The sequence below is a fragment of the Halichoerus grypus genome, chromosome 1, assembly GCF_964656455.1.
Source record: "Halichoerus grypus chromosome 1, mHalGry1.hap1.1, whole genome shotgun sequence".
In the NCBI taxonomy this organism is placed as follows: Eukaryota; Metazoa; Chordata; class Mammalia; order Carnivora; family Phocidae; genus Halichoerus; species Halichoerus grypus.
Genome location: NC_135712.1, coordinates 161,206,916 through 161,224,828, shown reverse-complemented (window position 1 = coordinate 161,224,828; position 17,913 = coordinate 161,206,916). Strand labels below are relative to the sequence as shown.

The window sequence follows — 17,913 nt, the reverse complement described above, 5'->3', positions numbered from 1 at the left end:
GTAATGTATGGGGATTAACATAACAATAAAAAAATTAAAAAAAAAAAAGTCAAGGCAACAAGACCCCTACAGCTGGGAGCAACAGGGCCTGGAGGCAGAGACCGGGAAAAAACTTCGGCCTGTGAGCACCTTCAAGAGGACTATGCCAGAGGGGCCATCTAAGCTGGGGCCTTGTAATGGCACACACAGAGCTTCAATCAGCATGAGTGTTCTGTCCAGTTCTTCTAGGTGTTTTCAGTGGGAGGGTTGGTTTGAATGAGTCCGTCTCCTTTCACAAAAGTGCAAGTCCCCTGCTCCTTCCAAACCTTAGAGCTAGTGTATTACGACTGAGGGAGACAGTTCTCCTTTCATGATATTTCTTCCTTAGAGTTTAAAATGGAAGTTCTGGCCAAAAGAGATCACGTGGTGAGGTGAGAACAGTGGTCAGCAGTTCTGGACACCTGGGATTCCCTGCCCTGGAGCTGAGGGCTGCAGGGAAATTTGGAATCCACAGCCAAAGGAACTAGATGCCTGAGAAGTAGAACCAGCATAAAAGACCACAGACACAAACTGAACTGAAGCCAAGCTACTGGAAGAGATGGGGTAAAAATTTAAGGCAAATGTAATAATCATTCTTAAAAGCAGCTGATTAAAGAAACGCAAATAGTGGGTGTAAAACATTAGAGTTGAAATAAAGGGCGCAAGCGAGCGAGACGCCCCGTGGAAGTGGGGCAGCTGTAGAATCAATTAGTGGACTGGGAACCAGCTTGAGATAAAATTAGAAAGCCTGAGTTTAGAGACTGGGAACCGAAGTGGAAATATCCAAATAACAGAAGCCCCAAAAGGAAGGGGAAAGCAGGAGTAGGAGATTTTAAGAAAGAAGGAGCCTCAGAATAGATAAGGAAAATGCCAGGCCTGGGCACACAGTGACTTGTAAGACCACAAGGGCAAAGACAGATTTTGAAAACGGCCAGAGAACGAGCAGGCCACCTGTGAACAGCAGCACTGTGAACAAGGTGAAGAACTTGAAGCTCAGCTGTACACCCAGGCAAGACGGCCATTCACTGACAGCAGTGTCAGGTGTACAAGGCTTGGGAAGTTTGTGCAGAGACTTTCCTTTGGAAATACACTCGGAAAAGATCCAAAAGGGAGGAGGAAAACCCAGGAGTATTTGGACAAAGGTAGCAAGTAATGGTGTCCAGTATCCTAGTAGTTTTCTTTTCTGAAAAGGACCAAGGAAGGTATAATAACCTAGAACTGGAATTCTGGAGACTGATATATAAAAGGGATGGTAGGGTGTGAGTAGGAAAAGATAAAAGGGGCTCTAAATGTGCTATTTGGCTTATAAAAGAAATTTAATATAAAAAGTCTCAGAATTCAGTAGGAATATATCAAAATGAATGTGGTCTTTAGGACAACCACCTTAGAAACAATGCAAACTTTTAAATCCGAAAAAAAAACCTGGTTTGTCAAAAGAACCAAATAGAAGGAATTTAAAAGAAAATGAGGTGGTCCCTCAAAAGCCTAACCTAACAATATTCTCAGTAAACGGGTTGTGCCAATTAATCAATCTCAGATTTAAAAAAAAAAAACCTAACAGTATGCTGTTTATAAAAACTGCTTTAGGGGCACATGGCTGGCTCAGTCAGTAGAACATGGGACTCTTGATCTCAGGGTCATGAGTTCAAAACGCACCACACTGGGTGTAGCGATTACTTACAAAATAAATCTTTTAAAAACTGCTTTAGACAAAAAGATACAGGGTTGGAATTAAAGGGTAGAAGAATATAAACTAGGCAAAAAGGAATCACAAAGCCAAGACAAGCAAAACTGGAGTGGCATTCTTACTATCAGACCACATAATTCTAGATAAAAATCTATCAAGAGGCCACAAAAGACATTGTATATTGAGAAAAAGAGCAAGAAGGTATAACTATCATGAACATCCCTGTGCACCTAACAATGTGGTCTCAAAATATATTAAGCAACAACTGACAGAATTGCAGAGAGAAATGGACATCTGCTTGACATCACTGTAGAGCGAGCGAAGAACTCAGGATTTGAGGGGCCAAGAATCTGGAGAGCAGAAGTACATTGAATCCTTTTTTCCTTCCCTATACAGTTTGCTCTCAAAGTATTTGCTGATTCCTAAATTGCACATGAATAAGATGAATGAAGCAGATAAAAAGACCCCAAGCAGAAAAAGCAGCTAAGAGGTTCAAATGTTAAGCAGATATTTTGGAAAATGTCACCATGCTAGGGAAACAAAAATTGGATTTCAGAGTGCACAGTTCAGAATTCAGAAAATCTATGCTTTAGAAATATGGGCAAAGAAGGGATAAACCTGTTTAAGAGAATTTGTCCTTTATTTGCCTGCTACGAGAAAATTAAATCCTCTCCGGAAGAAGATATCATGAAGAGCCTCTACAATTTTTCCTATGCATTGTTCACCATTTAATGGAAACACCCCAAGGCAATCTACTGATTCAATATAATCCCTATGCAAATTCCAATGGCATTTTTCACAGAACAATTCTAAAATTTTTATGGAACCACAAAAGACCCTGAATAGCCAAAGCAATCTTGAAAAAGAACAAAACTGGAGGCATCATTTCCTGATTCAACTAACTATATTACAAAGCTATAGTAATCAAAGAAGTGCAGTATTGCCATAAAAACACACAAGTCAATGGAATAGAATAGAGAGCCCAGAAATAAACCCACATATATACAATTTACAACAAAGGAGCCAATAATACACAATGGAGAAAGGACAGTCTTTTCAATAAATGGTTCTGGGAAAATAGGACAGTCACATACCAAAAAAAAAAGGAAATTGGACCACTATCTTATGCCATCCACAAAATCAACTCAAAATGTATTAAAGTCTTGAACCTAAGACCTGAAACTAATAAAGTTCCTAGAAGAAAACAATAGGTAGTTAGCTTCTTGACATCAGTCTTAGCAGTGATTTTTTTTTTTTGGATTTGACAACAAAAGCAAAAATAAAGAACTGGGACAACATCGAACTAAAAAACTTCTGCACAGCAAAAGAAACCAACAAAATGAAAAGGGAACTTACTAACCTGTAAGGGGTTAATATCCAAAATAAAGAACTCCTATAATGCAATAGCGAAAAACCAAAAGATAACAAAACATACCTGATTAAAAAAATGGGCAGAGGATCTGAATAGACATTTTTCCAGAGAAGATATGCAAATGGCCAACAGGTAAGTGAAAAAGTGCTTAACATCACTAATCGTCAGGGAAGTGGAAATCAAAACCACAAAGAGATTTCACCTCACACTTGTTAGAACGACTATTATTAAAAAGACAAGAAATGGGACGCCTGGGTGGCTCAGTTGGTTAAGCGACTGCCTTCGACACAGGTCATGATCTTGGAGTCCCAGGATCGAGTCCGCATCGGGCTCCCTGCTGTCAGCAGGGAGTCTGCTTCTCCCTCTGACCCTCCCCCCTCTCATGCTCTCTCTATCTCATTCTCTGTCTAATTTCAATTAAATAAAATCTTAAAAAAAAAAAAAAAGACAAGAAATAACAGGTATTGACAAGGGTGTGGAGAAAATGGAACATGGTGCACTCCTGATAGGAATGTAAATTGGTGCAGCCACTATGGAAATAGTATGAAGGATCCTCAAAGTTAGAAATACCACGTGATTCAGCAATTCCACTTCTGGTTATTCATCTGAAGGAAACAAAAACACTAACTCAAAAAGATAAATGCACCCCCATGTTCATTGCAGCATTATTTACAACAGCCGAGACATGGAAGAAACCTAAGTGTCTATCAATGGGTGAATGGACAAAGAAGATGGAGTGTGTGTGTGTGTGTGCGTGCACACGTGTACGTGCATGTGTGTATATCCAATGCAATATTACTCAGCCATAAAATAGAAGGAAATCTTGCCTTCTGTGACAATATAGATGGGCCTTGAGGGCATTATGCTAAAATAAGACAGATACTGAGTGAACTCGAGGAATCTAAAAACTATGAACTCAGAGATACACAACAGATTGGTGGTTGCTGGAGGTGGAGAGTGGGTGAGTTGGATAAATGTGGTCAAAAGAGACAAACTCACCGTTATACAATAAGTAAATCACGGGGATGTCATGTATAGCATGGTAACTGTAGTTAATAGTGCTGTATGGTATATTTGGAGTTTGCTAAGAAAGTAGATCTCAAGATAGTAGTTAACTGGTCAGAAGCATGGTACTTCCTGGATTGACAGAATCAACACCCTGATCTGTGTTGATGGTTTTATAGATACGTACGTAGATAAAAATGAGACTGTATACCTAAGATTTATTAATTTTACTGTATTTAATGTATACATCTAAAAAGTAGTACCAGAGACAAAAAGACCTATCGTATTTATAAAAGAAATCAACAGGATAAAGCAATCTGAAATTTGTGTATATTTAAAACATAAGCTTGGCAGATATAAAGCAAAAACAGGAGAGGATAAAGAAATCTGTAATCATATTTGGAGATTTTAATAGACTTCCCCTAGTAACTGAGAGAAGAGACAAAATTTAAAGATAAGAATATAGATTGGGGGGGGGGAACACCAAAGTTGATGTATTTGGAACACTGTCAACACCTACAGGATACATTTTGTTTTTCAAGTACTCTGGAACACTTTCTAGGACTAACCTATTTTGGACCGTAAATCAAATATCAACAAAGGATAGAAATTATACAGAATATATTCTCTGATAATGCAGTCAAGGTAGAACTGAATAACAAAAAGAGGTAACAAAAATCCTAAAGTATTTGGAAATTGTGTATACTATTAACTAACCCATGGATCAAAGAACAAATGAAAATGGAAAATAGAAAATATTTTTAACTGAGTCATCATGAAAATATGATGTTTAAAAACTTGGGGGATGCACTGGGGCGCCTGGGTGGCTCAGTCATTAAGTGTCTGCCTTCAGCCCAGGTCATGATCCCAGGGTTCTGGGATTGAGCCCCGCATTGAGCCCTGCATCGGGCTCCCTGCTCAGCAGGAAGCCTGCTTCTCCCTCTCCCACTCCCCTTGCTTGTGTTCCTGCTGTCCCTATCTCTCTGTCAAATAAATAAATAAAAATCTTTAAAAAAAAAAAAAACTTGGAGGATGCACTTAATGTTCATAAGAAGTTTTTAGCCAAAATGAATGTTATAATAAAATGATTCATGTCTGAAAATTATCTAAATATCCATCTGAAGAAATTAGAAAAAGCAGAGCAAATTCGAGCCAACAAAAGTAGGAAGGAATAAGAGTAGAAATCAATTAAGTAGAAAATAAGTGTACAATATAGAAATAAAAAAAGCAACAGAGATACTGATTCTTTGAAGAAAATAATGCATTTGTAAGTGCAATTTCAATAAAGATCTCAAATACCCATAAACAAACTCATGTATAAAGAGCAACTTGATCTGACCGAATTGGCAGTATGTATCACTGGGGAAGGGATGGGCTTTTAAGCAAAGAGCTGTACCATTGATCATGTGGAAGAAATGAAATCAGATTCCTACCTTCATACGAAAAGTAAATTCCAGGGGTGCCTAGGTGGCTCAGTCTGCCTTTGGCTCAAGTCATGATCTCAGGGTCCTGGGATCGAGCCCCATGTCAGGCTCCCTGCTCAGTGGACAGCCTGCTTCTCCCTTTCCCTCTGTGCCCCCCCCAACCCCTGCTCATGCTCTCTCCCTTCCTCGCTCTCACTCGATCTCAAATCTTTAAAGAAAAATTCCAGATAAAATTTAAATATGATGAACAAAAATTTAAATCTTTTTAGAAGGAAACAGAATAGTTGTATGACTTTGGGATAGGAAAAGATTTTAAATAAGGCAAAAAATTTAAGTCATAAAAGAAATGGAAATTTTACAAAATAACTTTTGTCCATTAAAAGACACCAGTAAGAGAGTGAAGTCAAGCACCAAAAGAGATTTGCAATGTTTATAAAATGCCATTGTTAGCACTGAGAACATTAAAATAAAACCACCTAAAGTTAAAAGGAACACATTTATAAATAAGAAATTACCAAATTTATGAAAACATATTCATAAATATGCACTAGTAAACAATGAAATGCAAATTAAAACCTTCATAGATACTATTATGCATTAGAGACTAGCAATAATTTAAGTCTGACTATAAGAGATGTGAGCATAGAAGTAGGAAAATAGAAAGTCCTGCATGGTTGGCAGGTATATAATGGTATAAGCATTTTGGAAAAGAAAGTATTACCCAGGCAAGCAGAAGTACAACTTAGCAATTCTAATCTTAAGTATACATCTCAAAAAAGTCTTGCATACCTATGTTAAAAATGTTTGTTTAAATAGCAAAACATAAGAATACAAATGCCCATTAATAAATTGTGGTATATTCCTACACTTAGACACATAAACATGGTTGAAGCAAAAATTAAAACTGCATAAGATTATATCCAGTATCATTCCATTTTTTAGCATTCAAAGATATGCAAATCTAAAAATGTTTATGGATATATATGCATGCAGTCTCAACTATACTGCAATAAAAAAATAAAATGAGCACACAAAAACATATAAATGTAGGCAGTAGGCCTTAAGAGAAAAGCAAGTGAAAGATGAAATTTAGGATAATGGTAACTTCTGGGTAAGAGCTAAGAGATGGGAAACTGCACACAAAAAACTATAAAAGTATTGATAATGCTTGATTTCTTGAGCTGGATAATGGGTTTATTATTTTTAACAGCACACACACATATGCTCTTATATGTATATTTAATAAAAGTTAACTTATTCATCGGGCGCCTGGGTGGCTCAGTTGGTTAAGCGACTGCCTTCGGCTCAGGTCATGATCCTGGAGTCCCTGAATCGAGTCCCACATCGGGCTCCCTGCTCAGCAGGGAGTCTGCTTCTCCCTCTGACCCTCCCTCCTTTCATGTGCTCTCTCTCTCTCTCTCATTCTCTCTCTCAAGTAAATAAATAAAAAAATCTTTAAAAAAAAAAAAAGTTAACTTATTCATGAAAATAAAACGAACTCATGAGAATTTCTGTAAAGTAAAAACATGACTGAGGCAATTTAAAATTATAAATTAACTAACATAGATGTCACAGGGGAAGATCAAATTAGAGAATTGGAAGGTAGAGCAGAATTCAATGTAAGATACCAACAAGTACAAATTAAAAGGGAAAACAAAATGGAGGAAAGCTCTTTAAGTTTCGGTGAAAAACAAGCTGCCACTTGGACATCTAGAGTGAACACTAAAGATTAAGAGAAAGTTGTAAAAGACTCCAGAGGAAGTGATAGTTTAAAAAGGAAAAAGGGGGGCGCCTGGGTGGCTCAGTTCGTTAAGCGACTGCCTTCGGCTCAGGTCATGATCCCAGGGTCCTGGGATCGAGCCCCGCATCGGGCTCCCTGCTCGGCAGGAAGCCTGCTTCTCCCTCTCCCACTCCCCCTGCTTGTGTTGTTCCCTCTCTTGCTGTGTCTCTGTCAAATAAATAAATAAAATCTTTTAAAAATAAATTTAAAAAGGGGCGCCTGGGTGGCTCAGTCTTTAAGCGTCTGCCTTCGGCTCAGGTCATGATCCCAGGGTCCTGGGATCGAGCCCCACATCGGGCTCCCTGCTCGGCGGGAAGCCTGCTTCTCCCTCTCACACTCCCCCTGCTTGTGTTCCCTCTCTCGCTGTGTCTCTCTCTGTCAAATAAATAAAATATTAAAAAAAAAATAAAAAATAAATAAAATAAAAAGGAAAAAGGATCAGATGGGCATCAGACCTACCCGTAATTATTGATTTTAGAAAGCGATGGATTTGGTGGGGGTTGTGAGGAGGGTTGTGTGCAGGGATTTGAAAGTATAATCTTAAAAACAGCTCAGCTGCTATTCAAGAGCAAAGACACGATGATAACCATGAACCTACAAGCACCCTGAAAGTTTATTACCCACAAAAACTTCCTAAAAGAAAAAAAAATGTAAAGCAGGGGCACCTGGGTGGCTCAGTCGGTTAAGCATCTGCCTTCGGCTCAGGTCGTGATCCCAGGGTCCTGGGATCGAGTCCTGTGTTGGGCTCCCTGCTCAGCAGGGAACCTGCTTCTTCCTCTCCCTCTGCTGCTCCCCCTGCTGTGCTCTCTCCCTCTCTCTCTCTCTCTCTCTCAAATAAATAAAAATCTAAAAAAAAAAAATAGTAAAGCGAAGGATAAAGTAGACACAACGCCCCACCCCACCCCCAAACACACACACACATTATAGCAAATAGAAATAAGTAAAATGGTAGTAAGGAGGAAGATAGGACTTCTATTATGGTAGAGTAAGGAGCTCAATCCTCTCCTCAAAAAAACAACAAAATTGGACAAAATTGTCAAAAGCAACAATTGGAAATTGTCCAAAGACATACAAAAAACTTAGATGTGTTTACTCATAAAAATGTGAACTTCAGGAAAAAACAGTAAGAGTTGGTGTCATTCTTTCCACCCCGGGGCACTTACACCACTAGTTCTGCTAGGGTGTCCAAGTCATGAAAATCAGGGGCTGCACTGCTCACTTGAATGCAGATTTACTTGACTTGAACTGCAGCTTGAAAAACCCCACATGCTTGGCTAATTATAAGCAACAATAGCAATCTCAGGGGCAAACAAACAGAGCAGGCCAGCTGCTCAGCAGGCCTGAGGTTGCAATCCTATATGGGGCAAGCAACAGGCAAGCAAATTAATCAAAATTCAACAGGGAGATGCAGGAAATGAGATAGCCACAAAGGACCTTGACATGCTCTTCATATATCCCTTGCTGACTGCCTGCCTGCACATGCAGAGGAGACCTGAGAGGGCCCAGTGAAAAGTCAAAGCCAGAGCCAACTTTGAAGTGCATGCCCCTACCCACACACAGATCCATTGATAAAGACTGGAAACCTGGCTGGCTAGAGGTGTGCAAACTTCTAACCATTTACTGGCTGATCACTGATGCAGACACAGGGGTGACCCCAAGGAAGCCAGGCTTAAAATAAAAACAATTTAAAGACCAGCAAAGAAGGGTGCCTGGGTAGCTCAGTCAGTTAAGCGACAGACTCTAGCTTTCGGTTTGGGTCATGAGACCAAGCCCCACGGTGTGGAGCCTGCTTAAGATTCTCTCTCTCCCTCTGCACCTACCCCGACACTCATGTGCATGCACACTCTCTCTAAAAACAAAACAGGGGCACCTGGGTGGCTCAGTCCATTAAGTGTCTGCCTTCGGCTCAGGTCATGATCCCAGGGTCCTGGGATCAAGTCCCACATCAGGCTCCTTGCTCAGTGGGGAGCCTGCTTCTCCCTCTGACTGCCGCTCCCCCTGCTTGTTCTCTCTCTCTGACAAATAAATAAAATCTTAAAAAAATAAAAATAAATAAAAACAAAACCAGCAAAGATATCAGAGCTTGCTGATATCTGAGGAGACAGATTCCACAGATTTTGTGCAGGCAAGTTATTAAATGACAGCCACCACCACCACCCCTAGGGAGAAAAAGCAGAATCCAGAGTTGCTGCAATACATTTTAAATGTCCAGTTCTCAATCAAAAATTATGAGACACAAAAAGAAATAGTAAGGTGTAAACCTTATTCAGGAAGATAAAGCAGTCATTAGAAACTGTCCAGTGGATTCAGCTGGTTGACTTAACAGAAAAAGACCTCAATGCAGCTGTTATAAAAACAAACAAACTAGGGCCCCTCGGTGGCTCAGTTGTTAAGCGTCTTCCTTCGCTCGGATCGTGGTCCCGGGGTCCTGGTATCGAGCCCCACATCGGGCTCCCTACTTGATGGGAAGCCTGCTTCTCCCTCTCCCACTCCTCCTGCTTGTGTTCCCTCTCTTGCTATCTGTCTCTTTGTGTCAAATAAATAAATAAAATCTTTAAAAAAACAAAAACTAAAGAAAATTATTTCAGAAATTTAAGGAAATATACAATGACTCAAGAAATAGACAACCTGAATAAGAGATATTTTATAAAAAGCTAAATGAAGACTGTGAAGTTGTACAGTAACTGAAATGAAAAATTCACTAGGGGGACATAACAGATTTAAGCTGACAAAGAATCTGAACCTAAAGATAGAGATTATCCAATCTGAGGATTGGAAACAAAAGAATTTTTTTATATTAATAGTGCCTCAAGACCTGTGGGACATTAAGTGAACCAACATGCACATAATGGAAGTCTGAGAAGGGGGAGGGAGGAAGAAGCAGAAAAAACTATTGAAGAAATTAAGGCCCAAAACATTAACCTATGGATCTAGGGAAGCTCAATGAACCCCAAGTAGGGTAAAGAGATCAAATGAGTCATTTAAAATCTACCCACCAAGAAAAGCTCGGGCTTAGATGGCTTCACTGGTTAGTTCTACCAAATACTGAGAGAATGAATGCCAACATTTCACATATTTCCAGAAAATAGAAGGGGAGGAAACACCAACTCATTTTACAGGGCCAATATTACATGGGTACCAAGGTCAGACAAAGCTATCACAAGAAAAATACAAAATATTAGCAAACTAAATTCAGAAATACACAGATAAAAGATCATGTGCCATGACCAAGTGGGATGTATCCCAGGAATGCAAGATTGTGTTAACATCCAAACATCACGTATGTAATACACTGTATAAATAAAGGAGAGAACCTCAATATATGCAGAGAAAAATAATTTCTGATGTTTAAGCCACCCAACCTGTGGTAAGTTCTGTATGGCAATCTGCACAGACTAATGCAGGAAGGAAGGAAGGGTATTCAGATTGGGAAGGAAGAAGTAAAATGGTCTTTACCCATGGATGACATGATCCAACTTCAAAAAATTTCAGGATATGAAAGCAATATACAAAAATCAATTGGATTTCTATATTCTTGCAACAATTCAAGAATTAAATGATTCCATTCATAACAGCATTAATGTCATGAGGTGTAAGACTTGTATGGGACAACTACAAAACTTACTGAAGGATATTAAAGAAGACCCAAATAAAAGTATAAACATTCAATGTTTATGGATTAACAGCTTCAAAACTGACAGCATGGCAATTCTTCCTAAAATTGATCTATAGAATCAACACAAGCCTTATGAAAATCCCTGTAAGTTTGGTTTTGGGGGTTTTTGTTTTTGTTTTGTTTTTTGGTAGAAATTTGCAAATTATACAGAAATGTGAAGGACCCAAAATAGTCTAACAATTTTGAAAAAGAAGTTAAAGGACTTACACAACCCAATTTCAAAACTCCCTGTAAAGCTATAGTAATCAAGATGATGTGGGCCTGGTATAGACATCTAAGTCAATGGAATGTAATAACAGTGCCTAGAAATAAACTCTTGCATTTATGGTTAACTGATTCTTGACAAAGGTGCCAAGGCAATTCAATGGCGGGGGGAGATAGTTCATCTTTTTTGAAAAATGGTGCTAGAGGGGCACCTGGGTGGCACAGCTGGTTAAGAGTCCAACTCTTGGTTTCAGCTCAGGTCCTGATCTCAGGGTCATGGGATCAAGACCCGCATCAGGCTCTGTGCTCAGCAAGGAGTCTGCCTGAGATTCCCTCTCCCTCTGCCTCTCCCTCTGCCCCTCCCATGCATGCATGCTCTCTCTGATAAATAAATCTTAAAAAAAAAGAAGTGGTGCTATCCACATGCAAAAAGATGAATTTAGACCCCTACCTTGCATCACACACACACCACAAATTGATCAAAATGGTTCAAAGGCCTAAAAGTAAGCTAACTCTAAATTGCCTAGAAGAAGGCAGAGGAGAAAATCTTTGTGACCTTGGGTTAGGCAGAGCTCCTAGCTATGTCACCAAAAGCATGATCAATAAGAGTAAAACACTGATAAATTGGAATTCATCAAAATTAAAAGCCTTCACACTTCAAGAGTTTTTCCTTACACAATTAAAAAAGTAAAGAGACAAGCCACAGATACAGAGAAAATATTTGCAAATCATAGTTTTGGTTAAGCAAATATACCCAGAATAAAAAACTCTTGCAACTCAACAAGAAGACAACCTGATTTTAAAATGCATGTAAATATATGAAGTTACCAGAGATAAATCATTAATAAGTACATTAAGAGCTATCCAAAATCATTAATGATTATAACATGCAAGTTAAAACCACAATCAGGTACCATTACACACACCCAATAGAATGGCTCTAATCAAAAAGACTGGCAATAACAAGAGTTGGTGAGGATGTGGAGAAACCAAAACCCTCATGCGCTGCGTTCTGCGGTGTAAAATGGTGCAACTTCATTGTAAAACTGCTTTAAAATTCCTTAAAATGTTAAATTTACCACATGACCCAGCAATTCTATATCTGGGTTTATACCCAAGAGAAATGAAAACATTTTCATGTAATGATCTGTTTGCAAATGTTCATAGCAGCGATATTCATAATAGTCCCAAACTAGAAACAATACAAATTTCACCACGTGGGGAATGAGTAAATTAAAAATGTGATACATTCAATGAATGGAAGTTCAACAATTTAAAAAAGGAACTATCGATACATTCTGCAACATGGATGAACCTCAAGTGATGCTCAGTGAAAAAAGCCAGGCACAAAAGGTCACATATTGTCTGATTGCATTTACATGAAATGTCTAGAAATGGCAAATCTGTAGAGACAAAAAACAGATCAGTGTTTACCTGTGGCTGGAGGTGGGAGCAGGGATTGACTTCAAACAGGCAGAAGGAAAAACTTTATGGGGATGGAACTGTTCTAAAACTGGATTGTGATGGTTGTACAATTCCATACATTTACTTAAAAATTATTGATTAGGGACGCCTGGGTGGTTGAGTTGGTTGAGCGTCTGCCTTCAACTCAGATCATGATCCCAGGGTCCTGGGATTGAGTCCTGCATCAGGCTCCTAGCTCAGTGGGGAGCCGGCTTCTCCTCTGCCTGCAGCTCGCCCTGCTTGTGCTCTTTCCCTCTCTCTCTCTGACAAATAAATTAAAAAAATCTTACACTGCCAAACCAAAATAAATTTCTAAAAAAAAATTATTGATTTATATGCCTTACAATGATTAAATTTTATATGAAAATTATACCTCAGAGTAAAAATAGAACAAAATTAAATTATGGTTGGGTTTCAGTTATTGATTATAGTATGGATAAGGTCATTTGAAATTAGCAATAACTAAAACAACAGAAACAATTTTTTAAAACTCTGGAACAATATTTCCAAATGGTTTCAACAAAATATAGGTGATATGAAGATATTAAGTAAATTGTACAAACATATTATAAAATTTTGTATAGCCCTATTATTGTAAAATCTTCAGACCCTTTGTTAAATGACATTAAGAAAACAGTACTAACCCATAAGTGGATGTGATATATTCATGTACTTGTGTGTGTGTGTGCCCATGTGAGTGTACATATATAAGTGCACTGAGAAGGTAAAATAAGGGAGTAAGGGAAGATTGCTAATACTCTCAGTTGCTTGACTTTTTTATAGGCCTGTACCTCGGTCTTGTTTTGTAATTTATAAGGAATTTAAGGCAAATAACAATCAGAACATACAGTACATATTACACTTTACAAAATATGGCCAAGGATATATACAGAGGAAATTTGTAGCCTTTCTTATTAAACAAGAAAAAATAAAAATGAATGAAATAGTCAACTCAAGAAGCTAGAAAGGTAGGGGCGCCTGAGTTGCTCTGTCAGTTAAGCATATGCCTTTGGCTCAGGTCATGATCCCGGGGTCCTGGGATCAAGCCCCGCATCGGGCTCCCTGCTCAGTAGGGAGTGTGCTTCTTCCTCTTCCTCTGCCCCTGCCCCCATCCCCCGCCCCTGCTCATGGTCTCTCTCAAATAAATAAATAAAATCTTTAAAAAAAAGAGAAGCTAGAAAGGTGCAGCCACTGTGAAAGACAATATGGAAGTACCTCAAAAAATTAAAAACATAACTACCATATCATCTAGTAATTCCACTACTGGGTATTTACTCAAAGAAAATGAAAACACCAGGGACGCCTGGGTGGCTCAGTTGTTAAGCGTCTGACTTTGGCTCAGGTCATGGTCCCAGGGTCCTGGGATCGAGCCCCACGTCAGGCTCCCTGCTCAGTGGGGAGCCTGCTTCTCCCTCTCCCACTCCCCCTGCTGTGTTCCCTCTCTCACTGTGTCTGTCTCTGTCAAATAAATACATAAAATCTTAAAGAAAAAAAAAGATGAAAACACTAATTTGAAAAGATAATATGCACCTCTATGTTTATAGCAGCATAATTTACAACAGCCAAGATATGGAAGCAGCCCAAGTGTCCATCGACTGATGAATGGATAAAGGAAATGTGGTGTGTGTGTGTGTGTGTGTGTATATGTATGTATATGTATATATATGGAATATTACTCAGCCATAAAAAAGAATGAGATCTTGCCATTTGCAATGAGGTGGATGGACCTAGAGGGTGTTACGCTAAGTGAAATTAGTCAGTCAGAGAAAGACAAATACCATATGATTTCACTTATATGTGGGATCTAAAAAATAAAAATGAACAACAACAAAAACAAATAGACTCTTAAATACAGAGAACTTGTAGTTGCCAAAGGGGAAGTGGGTGGGGGGATGGGTGAGATAGATAAAGGGCATTAAGAGGTACAAACCTCCAGTTAGAAAATAAGTTGCAGGGATTCAATATGGTCAACAATATTGTAATAATGTTGTATGGTGACTACGCTTACTGTGATGAGCACTGAGTAATGTATAGAAGCATCTAATCACACACACCTGTAACTGACGTAACACTGTATGCCAATTATACTTCAATAATAAAAAAAATTTAAAGAAGCTAGAAAAAAGGAAAAAAATACAGTTTTAAAATATTATAAAAAATAAAAGCTAAAGTTAATTAGAAAATAGAAAAACAGAAAAAGCAGATTGACAGATCCAAGAACTGGTCCTTTTGTAAAAACCTGAACACTAATGGGGAAAAAGCCTCTTCACTGGTTTTCATAAACAATATACACTTTGAAAGCTTACAAACTTTTTTTTTTTTTTTTTAAGATTTTATTTATTTATTTGACAGAGAGAGACACAGCGAGAGCAGGAACACAAGCAGGGGGAGTGGAAGAGGGAGAAGCAGGCTCCCCGCAGAGCAGGGAGCCTGATGCGGGGCTCGATCCCAGGACCCTGGGATCAGGACCTGAGCCGAAGGCAGACGCTTAACGACTGAGCCACCCAGGCGCCCCTGAAAGCTTACAAACTTCTGAGAGACTTTCTTTTTCCTAGAGATTGGGGTGGGGGCGCTGCACAGAGCCCCTGGATGGACAACTTCAAGTCGCAGCTTTTCGGTTGGTGTGGAATGAGGGAGGCTCTCCCCGGCCGTTCAGGCCACACAGCGCACCCAGCCTTCTTACAGCTCAGCAGCTCCTTAGCTCCTATTCTGTTCTTCTTACACATTTAACACACCAGACACACACACACACACGCGCGCACACACACCCCAGTTCTTCCTTCAAGATGAACTCTGGGGCCAAGGTAAAGAGCGTTCTTTTCACTCGCAGGGAGGACGGGGCCCTGAGGGCTGGGAGTGCGCGCTTCTGACCCGGCCCAGCCCCGTGGCCTGTCCTCGCGCCCACCCGGCCCAGGATCCCAGGAGAGCAGATACAGGCACCAGTTATCTGGCCTGTATCTCCCTGCCGGTGACTGGACAGCCCCACGTGGAGCCAAGGCCTGGGACCCCTGACCTGGGGAGGAGAGAGCGCCCACCTGGATCAGGCTGGACTCCCGGCCTTTGTCAGTTAGCACCATGGTGTTCCGCCCCTGCAGGTACTTGTCCCTGTGGGCTTGGATCTCGTAAGCGAGGGTGGATTTCCGACTTAGGAAGCGCTCAAGACAGGGGGCCGGCTGAGATGGCAAGACCATCACTTTTCCATCTGTGAGATCGTCTCGTGAGATGGGCAGCCCCAGCTCTTGGCTCAAGTCCTTGACCATGGTGGAGGACGGCAGCAGGTCTCTGGTGATCACCTCCCTGAGCTTGGTGCAGTGATGGCAGATGCTGTAGATCCTGCAAGGCAGAGGGCCACCCACATGGCCTCACCTACCTTTCAAGATCCATCAAACCAGTCCCGTCTTCCAAGAGAACATGAAGCTCAGGAGCTGTTTAGCTCATCCCAGGTCACAGAACTCAGAGATGCAAAGCTTCGATTCCACCTGGACGAGCCCACAAAAGAGAATGCCTCCTTTTTGCTCTCCTCCCAGCCCCCAGAAGTTAAAGGCTTCCCACAGTCCACTCTGATTATTTTTCTGCTACTGTGGCCTTATTCCATGCCTGTCACCAACCCACACCCCACCAGGGAGCAGCCCAACCAGCTAGCCATCAGGGGTGTAGATCTCCCGCCACAGGAAGAGGGCACTGTACACTCAGCCTCGTATCTCAGCAAAGCTCAAGGACTGAGCGGTCACCCTCCCACCCCTGCCCTGAGAGTCCTCCTCGCTGCCCTCTCCCAGGGGCCCGCTGTGCTGTGGGCACTTGGTTCACGCTGACGCTCTGCAGAATCCATGTCAGGAGCTGTTATTTGCTGCTCAGTGTCTCTGGCACTTCTGAGGTCCAGCGTGAGGCACATGCCTGAGGACGGTCTCTGCCTTTCACCAGCTGAGGTCCCTGGCCCACCCCTTGGCCTTTCAGATGCAATAAAGCCATGATGAATGTGCAGCTACCTGGGATGCTGTGAATGCTTAATAAATAGCAGTTTTCTTCCCTTTCCCTAAGGCAGGGCAGGGCCCAGCGTCCCCTCACTGACCCCCGAGGCTCTGGACACCCAAATGCTCCAGCACCTCCCTAGCACGAGCCTGCTGGGGCCCACTGCACCGTCCACCCTTCTTGACTTGCAGCTTCGGCCTGCCGTTGTGCGGTTCGCAACCCACACCTGCCTGGCCCCTCAGGCAGAGCTGCAGGTGGAGAGGTGGGGGATAATAGGACTAAGTCCCCTCTCTCCGCATCGCTGGGCTCTCTCCCTTCCTCTCTCTCCTGGCTATACCCTCTCCTTTATTAATACATTTGATAAGCTGGGAGCCAACTCTCAGCCAGGGCTGTTGCTGGCTTTAAAGCCTAAAGAGATGGTTTGCACCCCCAGCCCCAGACTACAGCGAGTGGACTGTCTACCCGATGAAGGCCTGCTCACTGCCGCTCAAGGTCAGCCCTTCGTGACTTCCTGAAAGAACCAGCTACTGTCCTTCACTGCCCCCACAAAGCCCAGCACAGGCTGGCTATGGTCCCAGGGGTCCCACTGCACTACGCTTTGTCAGTCTCCACTCCAAACTGGGGGTGCCTCGCTCAGCCCTCCTGCTCCCTACATGAATGGAGAAGGCCCTCCCAGAGCATTAGCCACGCTCAATCCAGCGGGAGGAGCTCACGGCTTCACAGGGTCACCAGCAGAAGGCCTGGGGGCAGGGCAGGGGGGGAGGTCCCCAGTACTGGAGTAGAAGGAACAGCACAGGTAAAGGCAGGCACACAGTGGAAGATCTAGATCTTTGGAGGATACCTTTCTGCACAGGAGGTTAGGGAAGAAGCAAAGAAAAGCAAACATTCAGTTGGTAGAGAAAACTGTTGCAGGCCTGGTGGATCTGGTTCTGGTCCTCATCACTCCCTGCTCAGGCTGTTCCAGGCTATTCCCCAAGAACAGCAGAGAGCTTCGTGTGACCTGTGTTGGAGTAAATTGTCCTTCTTTCCCCAGTGTTTCCAAAACCCCCCTTGGAGAGCGTGTGGAATAGTCACTGGGAATGACACAGGCTCAGGGTCCCTTGGAACTGAATTCCACTCCCGGCTCGGCTCCTTTGGGCATAAAGAATAATAAAAACTGGGGCACCTGGGTGGCTCAGTCGTTAAGCGTCTGCCTTCGGCTCAGGTCATGATCCCAGGGTCCTGGGATCGAGCCCCACATCGGGCTCCCTGCTCCGTGGGGAGCCTGCTTCTCCCTCTGCCTCTGCCCCTGGCCCCTGGAGGGGCTCCTGCACT

General features: G+C 41.7%; 1 protein-coding gene across 3 annotated transcripts in view; it reads right to left on the bottom strand.

Annotated features, from left to right (window-relative positions):
• Window positions 1-17,913, bottom strand: part of CFAP92 (cilia and flagella associated protein 92 (putative)) — a 64,826-nt gene that overhangs the window by 6,269 nt on the left and 40,644 nt on the right. For all 3 annotated transcript variants that reach the window (XM_036099687.2, XM_078074482.1, XM_036099683.2), the window contains exon 11: window positions 15,666-15,963. In XM_036099687.2, coding sequence (XP_035955580.2) covers window positions 15,666-15,963 — 298 coding nt within the window. The remainder of the gene's footprint in view (window positions 1-15,665; window positions 15,964-17,913) is intronic.